The 11648-nt window shown below is 37.1% G+C and overlaps 2 protein-coding genes across 3 annotated transcripts in view; one reads left to right on the top strand and one right to left on the bottom strand.

Annotated features, from left to right (window-relative positions):
- The first annotated feature begins 1083 nt into the window (after positions 1–1083).
- The window catches only part of Src64b (Tyrosine-protein kinase Src64B), a 49179-nt gene continuing 38614 nt past the window's right edge, over positions 1084–11648 (top strand). Inside the window, exon 1 of one of the 2 annotated variants that reach the window (XM_071774947.1) lies at positions 1084–1462. The gene's annotated coding sequence lies outside the window, so the exon portion shown is untranslated. The remainder of the gene's footprint in view (positions 1463–11648) is intronic. The other variant, XM_071774948.1, reaches the window with a different exon arrangement.
- Positions 7659–11648, bottom strand: part of LOC139810971 (F-box/LRR-repeat protein 4-like) — a 29567-nt gene continuing 25577 nt past the window's right edge. Inside the window, exons 4-10 of the mRNA XM_071774939.1 lie at positions 11108–11357; positions 10897–11008; positions 10334–10793; positions 10052–10250; positions 9607–9958; positions 9208–9529; positions 7659–9054 (exon numbers count right to left, since the gene is read on the bottom strand). Of these exons, the coding sequence (XP_071631040.1) occupies positions 8745–9054; positions 9208–9529; positions 9607–9958; positions 10052–10250; positions 10334–10793; positions 10897–11008; positions 11108–11350 (1998 nt within the window). The 5' untranslated portion in view covers positions 11351–11357 and the 3' untranslated portion in view covers positions 7659–8744. The remainder of the gene's footprint in view (positions 9055–9207; positions 9530–9606; positions 9959–10051; positions 10251–10333; positions 10794–10896; positions 11009–11107; positions 11358–11648) is intronic.

The following is an 11648-nucleotide window of genomic DNA, read 5'->3' as shown; positions in this document are numbered from 1 at the left end:
CGGAGATAACGAAAATACAACCTCCGCGCTCCGCGCGAGAGATCGCTCGTTCCCCACGGACTAGTCGCTCTCTAGAAGTCTAGATCCCCCGTGTCCGCCGTCGTCGGTCGTTGCGTTTGTGCTGTTCGTGGGCGAGCCGCTCATCGCCCACCGGGCACGCAAACGCTGTGCTCCGTTCCACTTTCATCGGTTCTGTTTCTACACTTCGTTCGCGTCGCTCTCGCTGCTCGAGTCTCGCGATTTTATTTCGCGATTATTAAATATTAAACGCGAGAAAAGATCCGGCCCGTAAAATCTGTTCGATCTGTTTATTTTAATCGCGCACATTTTTCGTTCGATTTGTTTTCTCTTTTTCTTCTTGAAACTTTATGCTGTTTGCAATGTAAAGTGTACGTATAAATGTGCAACTAAGCGAAAATAGATTTACAGAATTTTTTTAGAATTGAATTGGTGTAATGCTAATTATATAATATATTCCTTCAGAAATTGCCTAGATAGCACAGATGATCGTTATGAACTCAAAAAGGATTTTACGAATCATCTGTGCTATCTGGGTGATTTGTAATTGCATGATTTTTTTTGTTGAGAAAACGTTATTTTTATTGTATATTCGTAGAATTATTCTTCGTACAAGAACCGTAAAGTATTCTTTATATTATCAATAAAAGTTTAGACGAATAGATTCTCGTTTAAATGTGGCGCACGTGTTTATCTGAGATGACGACAGACAGTGCCTCAGCCAACAAATAAGCTGCATTAATAACAAGATAATAGCAATTTGCATAATTTCATCTCTTTTTTTATTCCTCAATGAAGAGCAGAAATTTTATTTTTCAGTCGAAATATTACGTCACATCCGGAATATTACGGCGGAGTCGCAAACGGGAATCGCAACAGCTCACGGCAGCGAGCGTCAGCTGATTGGCCGGAGAGAACCTCGACGGCGATTGGCCGAGCGCGCGGCAACGCTGCTCGACGATAGGTGCGGCGCGAGGGGGATGGCGGCGCGCGGCGGGTATCGGGAACGCCGTTCGCCGTTCGTCGCCGGCCGGCCGCGCAAGAGCAGATCGCCGGCGGAGCAGTCGCGAGCGGCGCGAGCGCAGGCGAAGGTGGGTCTTCTCTCTCTTCCCCTCCGATAATGAACGGCGCGCGATAGCTGTCACTGTCAGTCCGCGTTCCGTGGGTGCATCTCGTCGAGCGTCGTGTGCGCGCGCGATGCGCCGTGTGGCCGCCGGTTTCGCGCTCGCGGAAGAGACGTGCCGTACAACAGCGAGCGATCGCTAGCTCCTCCTCCCCCCTCGCCCCGGATCGTGTCCCCGCGCGTAGAGAAATCGTGGTGTCCTGGACGCCGGAACGCGCCGTTCGCCGTGGATTACCCGAGGGGTGGCAGGAGCGTGGTGGCGAGACGCAGGAGACACGCGGTGGAGGAGCACCGGAGCAGCGAGGATAACGCGACGAGCGGGTGAGTAGCAGGTTTCATTGTGTTTCATTGTTTCATTCGTGTTTTGATTCGCGGACGTAATGCACGTACGGGAATTATACGTTATCCGTCGTGTCGTAGTCGCGACCGCACGAGGAGGCGAGCGGCGGCTCCGTTTCTCCGAGAGAGACCCGCCACCATAATAAACAAAACGTAAATACGCCATTGACCCCCCCGCTCGGTTCAGTGGCACGAGGTCCGGACGAGTCTCCGGCTCTCCGGATATTTTGTGTTCCTCATGTCTGCCGGAACTGTTCTCGACGGGCATATAATTCCTGATGAATTTTGGAGTCCCTTGGAGACGACGCGAAGGCGGAGTACGACGAGTACGGTGGTGCTCTCCATTAGGCGACGTCGGCGATCTGTTGTTTTCGATCGCGAACAAGAGAGAGAGAGAGAGACAGAGAGAGTGAGAGAGAGGAAGAGAGAGAGAGAGAGAGATGCAGAAAGAGCGTCTCGCTTGCATGGGGGCGTTACATTTATACGCGATGGGAGACGTTCCTGACATTGATCGTTGTTACTGTCACGTTATTACCACGCTTGCGAATGATTACGAGAGCGATTAGCTTCGTGGCGGCAAGGTGATAATGGCCATTTTTTGGATATCTTGAATGAGCACTCGTACAACGCACCCCGGGAGATTTCAATGCCTTCGGCATTGTTGTTCGTTTGGTAGATAAGAAGATAAGTCGTTACGTCGACGCTCGTCCTCGAATAAAGAAACCCCCGGCGATAAATTGTCGAGACGAAGAAAAGCGAGAAGAGACTATTCGGAGTAAATTGAAAATAATTACTTTACGTAAAATAAAATATTTATAGTTAGCAGATTCTTGATTTAGCAATTATTCTAAAAAGTAACCTCCAGTTAAGGCGATAATTATCGAGACAGTGGCGGAGAAAACCGAAAAGACTATTTTGAGAAAATAATTATTTCAAAATAAAATAATTTGTGTTCGTCGAGTACAAAAAAAAACTTCCGCGATAATTATGGAGATAATTATTAAGACGGAAGCGAGGAAAAGCAAAAAAAATTATTCTGAGAAAATTAAAAATTATTTCACGTAAAAATAAAATATTTAATTGATGGATTTTTGATTTAGCAATTATCCGAAAACAAAATCTTTCGGAGTTCTTTTATCAACTTGTCTCGAAAATATCTTTTAAATACGACGGCGTCAAAATTCTATTTATTTTAGATCGCTATCGATTGTTATTGCGTGATAACGTCAAGTATTAGCCGTTGATCACGCTTCACGTGATCGTTAAAATTGTAAAGAGCCTATAATCGTCGACTTTGTCGCTTGTATGTCTGACTTATGCGTGCTCGTAACTGTTAGTAACCCGTGAAAAATAACGGGAAGGACCCACCCGGAGCGAGGCTTTGTTTTCCTATCCGAAGGGCGTAACCGACTTAATCGCATCCGAAATCCTCCTGTAGGAAGGATCGTTTTATCCTCTACATTCGTGCCTGAGACTGACACGACTTTCTTTGCGTCAACCATAATTTATGCGCATTCGAACCTGGCCGATTCATTTCACCGGGCACTTAATCGCGTAAATGGAGTATCGTAAGCGCCGTGTTCGATATCTCCTTAATTTTTCGAGCGACGTCGCGAATCTGCATTTCATACTGCTGAAAAAATATATAAGAAATAAGGTGACATATGATTGAGGTAGAATTGGAATCACATGGAAATAAAAATTTGAAACCTATTGACAATCGTTAATTCTCTTATTAAATTCATATTGAAAATGACGAGTATCATCTTCGATACAAATGATTATTTATACTATTCGAAATGTTACTATTTATACTATTTGAGAAACACACTAATTATTTTATTTTACATGAAATAATCATTTTCAATTTTCTCCAACTATTATTGTTCACTATTTGTATTACATCATTATTTCTTATTCGAACAATAAAGTATTTTTTTAAATTTGATGTAATATCCGCGATTTATTTTTTTATTACTGACCAGACTTTCGTCGATACCGAGCTACTTTTATTTCCTAACGCGCCATCCCGCGATAATTCATTCGTTGTTGACAAATAAAGCCCGACAGAACTGAAACTGCCAGCGGACTCTGACAATGAGTAACCTAATCGGCCCTTTAGATGCACGGGCGAGAATTGAATGTAACGAGGCGCTCGATCGAGGCCGGCTTAAATGCAGGTCTGATTTAAGTTTAACCATGGAGCCCTTACGGTCGATTGGCCGACCGCGTGCGCGGCCAACCTCGGCTTAACCTTTAAATCACGTTGGCGGCGAGCTCTCGCTTCCATCGGAAATTGCACGCGTCACCGTGCATCCTTGCGGGATAAATATCGCATGCGAGAGAGAGAGGGAGAGAGAGAGAGAGAGAGAGAGAGAGAGAGAGAGAGAGGTTCGGTGAGAGATTGGTGACCGCGAATTGGCCGCGAGCCTGATAGAAGCTGCATTTCACACGGAACCGTGGAGTAACTTCCTTAACACGTTAAACGCCGCACAAACTTCTCGATCTTAATCTCAAACGATCTTCAATTAACTGGATACAATTAATCTTTATTAATTGAATTTGATTAACTTCACGAAAGTCCGTCTAAAAGATCGCAGGTCCGATATATGTAATTTGCACTTATCTCTTTTTTTAATTGGCTTTCTATTATACGTTCTAGCTTCTAACTTCTTACGTATATCGGCTATATATTTGTATAATGTACGAGATTTATATTTTTATACGAGATTTATACGTTCAGATATGTCGATAATTTTAATATATGTGAGATTTTGTATATTGATGTTCTTTGTCATGCAGAATTATGTGCTATTTGCGATATGGAGCATCATCTGCAATCATTTTTCCTTACGGAGAGAGAGAGAAATACCCTTTTTTCTTAATTCTTTATTCTATTTAGAGTCATAACCGCGGGAATGGCAATGGTAATCGTTGTCGCGAGGTTTTTGTTATAATCGCACGGTATAATATTTGTACACCCAGTGTTCTTTTTATACGAGTGCTCCTCCATACATATATTGGATCTCTTTTTCTCCTCTTTTCGATATGAGCTTTATTTTTTTTCCCCGTGAACGCGTACATGATCGTTTTGGTGAGCGCACTTGGCGTGTGTTGCCGTAACAGTTGAATGGCTATTCCAATATTTTACACCACATATTGTTCGTTATTATAGATGCTTAAAGGCGTCATAAATAACGCCTTGCAAATCATGCGCGGCTGAAATATTTTTCTAGAAAATATTCTTGATTCTCTCTCTCTTTCTCTTTCTCTGCGCACACAAATCAAATATTATTCAATGATGAAATGGCGAAAATCTACTTTGCTCCTCAGTCAATTCGTGTCGCGCGTTCCGTGGCGGATGCTAATTACACCATGCTCAGCGGGTGTCTAAAACGAAACATTGGTATTGGGTAGCAAGATCATATTTATCTCTCGGCGCTGTTTGCACAGCGGTAAATCGACTTCGCGCCGATTCGTTACCGGCTTTTTCATCATTATTACGCACGGCGATCGGCATGCCGCATTACCGCTCGTGAGCTTTCACCGCGCACCCGCGCACATCTCGTCGCGCAACGCGAGCGTGTTATCGTTTCGTATCGGATATCATTGTACCGCGGGGAACATTAATCAGAGGGTTGCGCGATGCAGAGATAAATTCGTTTCGTGCTTTGAGACCGCTCGCGCGCGCGCGCGCGCGGCAATGAAAAGGGAAAGGATTAAACGAAACGTCGCGCGTTTGCGATTTGCATTTATGCAATTCCTGATTTTTCGAAAAATTCCTTTGTGTAAAATCGTGTGCACGATGAATAGCATGGCAATGTTTAAAAACATTACTCGCAAATTACACCCCATATTTTACTAGAGTCAGGTTGAAAATGTTGTACATTGTAGAACGTTATACAGAATTTATGAAAGGTTACTTATACAGTGTTTGCGCAAAGGAAATTTTTTTATTATTTTTAATTATAAACGGATATCCTTTTTATACATTTCAAGCACTTATTTTATATTAGGTTATAATATCTGAAAACAGATGCATTTCCCGTGTAATTAAAAACTTTAATTCCAGCAATATATTTATGTAAGTACATGTGGAAATATCAGCATTTAGTGCGGCTTCTAATTTTTTGAAATTTAATTACTGCGATATGATGGCTATTTATTTTTAGGTAAATTGAACTTCCTCGACCGTGTAATTGTATGTGAAAACGTGAATCTCTCTCCTCGTATAGAGTGACGGTTTGAAATGAAATACACCGAAACAGCTGCTCGCTGACGCGTGAATGGCCGCCTTATAAACCTGACGTTTTATGGAAGCGAGGTTTTATTTACGCCCAACGACGGAAAATGAAATACTTCTTCTCGCGTCGCGTCTTTCACTTGCACTTTCGTTACCACGCCTGGCGAGAATGGGCAAATTTGCGGTTACCGTATATCGCGCACACCACACAGTCGTGCATTTTATACGAATGCGCAAAGTTACAATAAACGTGTTACAGTTCTAGCTATTCGACCACGGATTATTATCTGGCGATTTTTATCTTGGCCTACGTTATTGTTCACCGTTATACACGCGACTTGACGCCACATCGGCGTCGTTTACTTTACGGTATCCGAGACCCGCTATTGCGAAAAATCCCTTGTTGCCTGTGTACAGTGCTTCCTTCAGTCTTTTTTCTCGTATTCTCCTATTCTAAATTTCATTTATTTTCTGCGTTTCTCTCACTTTATATTTATAATTTGTAATCCATGTATCTACTGTACAATTATTTTGCGTGACTGTTACTCGTAATGCAGTCTTTTTTATGCTCTTAATCAGTCGAGTTGAGAAAAGATTCTAATCGTAGATCATAAATATTCTCATTTATTCATCTGTGATTCACATAGCTATTAATTGGAGAAGTTTAGTGGCCTACTTAGCGAAAACGCGGAACATTTAGCTTCTTTAGGGACCACCCGGACCACGGAGTCCTATGTTGAAAGCCCTCGATCTAGCGCATACATAATTCCAGGAATATATATCGCAGTCGCTTCGTGATTTGTTTGGTATCTCGCGACAGTCGACTCGTCCGTGCGATTAACTCGCAGACGAGTTATTTTTTTTTTCGCAACACGGCGGGGAATTCCGCGTGCCATTCGCATGTCGCAATTTTTAGACGGAAACCTTTATCGGAGGAAGAAAGGAGTATCCTGTGGGCGCGCGCGCGCGCGTGCGTGCTTGCGCCCAAGTTTCCTGTGATAATCTCGATGCCAACTATGTGGACGGCGCGTGCCACTCAATGATTAAAAATTAAACGCGAAACTTTAAAAATGGAGGGATATTTAAAAAAGAAATTTTTACGAGTAGAACTGACTCATGGCTTCAAGCTTCAACGCACGATTAATTCGACATAAATATATTATATAAATTTGAATATAAATAAACTATATATATATATATGTATATATAGTCACGACACGAATTTCCCAACTCTATTACAACTGTCTCTTTGTTTCCATGGATTTCAGAATGTAACTCACGCATCCGTTGATTGTTTTGCAGTATTTTGCAAAGACGTTCAGTTTTTATACGTGTATCACAAAGGTTTAAACGTTCCAAACCTTCTCGAGGAAAATCCTTCGTCGTCTATGAGATAACAATGACTTAGATCCAATTCTGAGAAAAATTTATATTAATTATGCAATTTACTCATAATCTTGATAATTATATAAACATATACATTGCAATGAATGTAAGTTAGCTTGAATTTATATACATTTCTTTTTTAATCATAGAAAATATTGTTGTAACAACCGTAGCAATTTCCTCCGTGTATAAGGTATCTATTTTTAAAAATATTAATTTTTACTAAAATTAACTTCTTAACTTTTTTATTAACAAATTGTACTTTTATAATGGAATGTTATGTACAATAATTTAGTATTTTAAATTAATCGAAACTTCTTTTACACGAAATTTACATAAAATAAGATATATATTTTTTTTGTTTGTTCAAAATATTTGTTTTCCAGAAATTATAAGCAATACAATTTTCGAAAAATAAAAAACACGTTTAGTTTAAAATTTAATGTCTTTGGTCATACTTGTCGTAGAAAAATCTTTGAAAAGGCATTTTAAAGCTAAGGAAACGGTCTTTTTATAAAAATATTTTAAGTTACAAGAAATTGCAAAATTCAATTGTTATAAGCAATTGAAATGTTTATTAATTTTCACCAAAAAGTACATTTCTTTTAATTTTTAAAATAATGCTATTTTATTTTTTATTTTATTCTAAAAGTACATATTTTTTATTCTATGGAGAAACAATGAATTCTACTTTTTATGTATTTTTAATGACAGGCGCCGGCGCCGCGCCATGTTCGTGTCTCTAGCTCGACTAAGTAGCACGGCACGTCAATTTCTTCATAAATCTCTTGTAGGAAGAATGTTCAGTATGAATGGGATATAATGTTGAATATAATCAATATACAGATTTTGTAGCATTTTAAATGCTACAGACAAATATCTTAAATAATATGGAACATATATACGGAAAAACATTTTAGACAAAAGTTGTAGGATATCAAGGAGGACAAATAATGGTAAAACCAATTTTCGAAAATACAGATGAATTATATAATCGCACTAAATGCTCTGCTACGATCGCAAGGTTGAGTATTTAAATTAAATTAAATGTACAAAAATTATAGTGTAATTTTTTAGAGGAAATGACAGACAAATTCTGCCAATATTCATAGTAGTTTTTATGAGTTTAGTTTCAGAACAGTATAAAAATAAATTTTACAACAAATTTTACAGAAAGTTGTTTTAGAAATTGTTATATTTTAGTAACTGTGGCTAGAAAAAGTATCACAGGAGGTATATTTCTAAACGAATTCTTGAAAGAGACTATATATACGGTTGCGGAAAGAAATATCAAGAATTTACTGACAATGTTACTATGTAGCTTTTTTGCAGTGTTTTGCCGAACAATTATTTCAAATAAAGGAATGACACTATCGCCCGAAGAAAGTCAAATTATGAAAAAGAAAGAAAAAAAAATTGTTTAAAAATAACAAAATTATAAATAAATATAAATGTTTTGTTTTTATTAGACATTAACTTTTTTTACAACCTAATTTACCAGATAATTTTTACAAAGTAAGTTTGTAAGTATAAAAAATTAAAAAGTAAACGTAACTAAAAACTAAATTAATATAAGTAAACGTAACTAAAAACTAAATTAATATGTACTAAACTAGTAAACAAAAACTATTCAAATTATCCGTCGTATGTATAGACGGACACATATGGATATCTCTTTTTCCACTGATTAACCAATTGATCGCTTATGTCACAGTGTATGAAACAAAACTCTTGCAGTTTAGGACATTGTTCAAAAATAACGGAATATTTATCAGGTGTATGACATTTCACAAGATCAAAAAATAACTTTTTCAAGTTTTTGCACTGTGCTAGTAATTTCAACCGGTGATCAGTGAGGACAGCAAATAAAATATAAACTTCTTGCAAGTTTTGATAAGAGGAAAGTAATTTAAATAAGCTATCGTCAGTAACTGAATAATCGAATCTGTAACAAAAATTATATAATTAGTACAGTACTTTAATCGCAAAAAGGAAATTTGTATAATTTTTTTCAAGATGCACGCAAGAGAAGCAAACAAATTTCAATAAAGAATACAATAACATGTATTTTAAAAGAAAATGTAGCACACATACTTACTCCGCAAAAACAAGATGCACTTTTCGTAAATTCTTACAGTTAGCGAGGGCACTAATACCATGAGGTGTAAGATAACGTGGATGCAGTAAACGTATTACTTCCAAATCACGACACGAATTTCCCAACTCTAGTACAACTGCTTCTTCGTTTATAACCATACCGGAACCTAACTCACGCATCCGTTGATTTTTTTGCAGTATTTTGCAAAGTTGTTGAGCTTTTATACGTGTACCACAAAGGTTTAAACGTTCCAAACTTTCCAGCTTCTCGAGGTACGAAAATCCTTCGTCGTCTATGAGTTTACAATAACTTAGATTCAATTCTAAGAAAAATTTGTATTAGATATGTGCAATTTACCCATAATCTTGATAATTATATACTATATGCATATGTACATACCTTTCAAATTTTTGCATATTTCTGAAGTTTTAAGTAGGGCAGGCTTTAAATCGACATTGCAGAAACTTAATTTTAAGTGCGTTAAATTTTTGCCGCAATTATCAAGAAAGTTTACGAAATCATTAACATCAAAGTTGCTTCCTGTAAGATCCAATTGTCGCAAATATTTACATCTAGATGTAAAGTAACAAAATATATCGCGCATATATGTGTGAGATTTAACGCATCGTATGTTCAAACGCACATAGAGTCGAGGGTCCTGTATTAAATTATTGAAGCGTTCATCTACATAACTCATGCAGCATAACGTCGTCAGATCTAAGTAGTTTAATATTTTTAGTAGTATTTCATTCTGCAAAGATAAAATATATAATTTTAATACTCGAGATGACATTACAATAAATATTATGATGAGAAATAGATCACTTATAATACTTTATATTACCGGAAGCGCCAATAAATTGCAACGTGATAGGTCCTTGGATTCATCCGAAGAGAGTTTCATACGCTTTGCATAATTTGAAGGATTTTTTAATAAAATACGACGCAAATATCTCCATCCAAGAGGTTGCTCATAACAAGGGATTACTTCCTTAGATATTTTTTGCTTCAAATTACTCTTATAAGAAATCCTTCTTATATCGCTGCAAATATTATCGGAACAAATTAATTTTTATTATAAACAGAAAACACATTAAATATTACTTAAAGTCGACGATAATAATACCTTTTATAAATAATACAATATTCGGGAAAATTCTGTTGCAGATGAACTATATCAAAGTGTGCACTTTTTAAATCTGCTGTTAAATTATGAGCATCGTCATGCTGGTATGGAGAGTACATGCTGTTAATTCTTTTTAACAGATTAGTTAAACTCTCGTTAGGATTTCTAGAAAGGATCAATTCTGATGTACCGATGAGCATCACCGCATCTAGCTCTGTGTAAGAGAAACGTGAACTGTTTTTAAATGTTAGTCTGAACATTTTGGTTTTAAAGTTATACGGATGCGACAACGGTGGAGAAAATAATCTTGATTTTGGGGGTACAATCTGAGACGGTTCATCCCACAACTGAATCCAGTGATTATTGGAATCTTGAGCCGAAATTTTAATTACGTTTCCAGGATGATGTATTTCGTAAATACAGACTCTGATTGGATACACAGCTTCATGAAACTCGATATCTTCAAAATAGAAAATATATAATTATACTCTCTTCTCAACAAAAAGCATAACTTCTTTAACAATATCTTCTTAACAATATCTCATAATTCAAATATTACATACACATATAATTATTTTCCTCCGTCTGATTCCATTGCCAAATAGACTCAGCCCCATCACAAATATCTTTGTTTTGCCATGGAGATATCGAAATATCGATACGGCTATAGTATCTCTGAAAAGTCAAAAAGTATCAAATATTACAAACTCTTGTAAGTTTGAATTGCGATTATTTTACGGGACAATAATGTTTAATACCAGGAAATATACATACCAACATGTTTTCATAAAGAAATGGTAAATGAAATAGTTCTCCATAGTTTTGAAATTTGGGTGGTCCAATTATGTCAGGGGCAGTGTGATATATGCTAATATTCTGATGGTTCTTGGAAACAAATCTTTTCTTCGCAAATTGATAGATGAAGTCAACATTACCCTCCTCTCCTACGGATACTCTGCCGACATAGGGATATCGACTACAACTCTCGTAATATAAAGGTTGATAATGGGATGTCATATTTTCTCTGAAAAAAGACGAAAATTACGGAGAATAATAATCATTGCTTTTGTAGTATATGCTAAAATGCATTGTATATCATGTATTTATAATTATAGCGGTAAGATTACATAATTATATAGATTAGATTATATAAATTTATCCTGTTTTCATTCACATGGCTAGTACTGACATTATTATTACATAGTGTCTGCATGTATATTATTATTAAATATTAAATAATTAATTATTTTAAAGAACATTTTTTTAATACAAAAAAATGTTTTTTTTATAAATCTGAGATATCGCGAGCTCTGTG

This window comes from Temnothorax longispinosus, chromosome 4 (assembly GCF_030848805.1).
Source record: "Temnothorax longispinosus isolate EJ_2023e chromosome 4, Tlon_JGU_v1, whole genome shotgun sequence".
In the NCBI taxonomy this organism is placed as follows: domain Eukaryota; kingdom Metazoa; phylum Arthropoda; class Insecta; order Hymenoptera; family Formicidae; genus Temnothorax; species Temnothorax longispinosus.
Note: the sequence above shows the minus strand (reverse complement) of the source record. Positions and strands in the feature narration are given on the sequence as shown.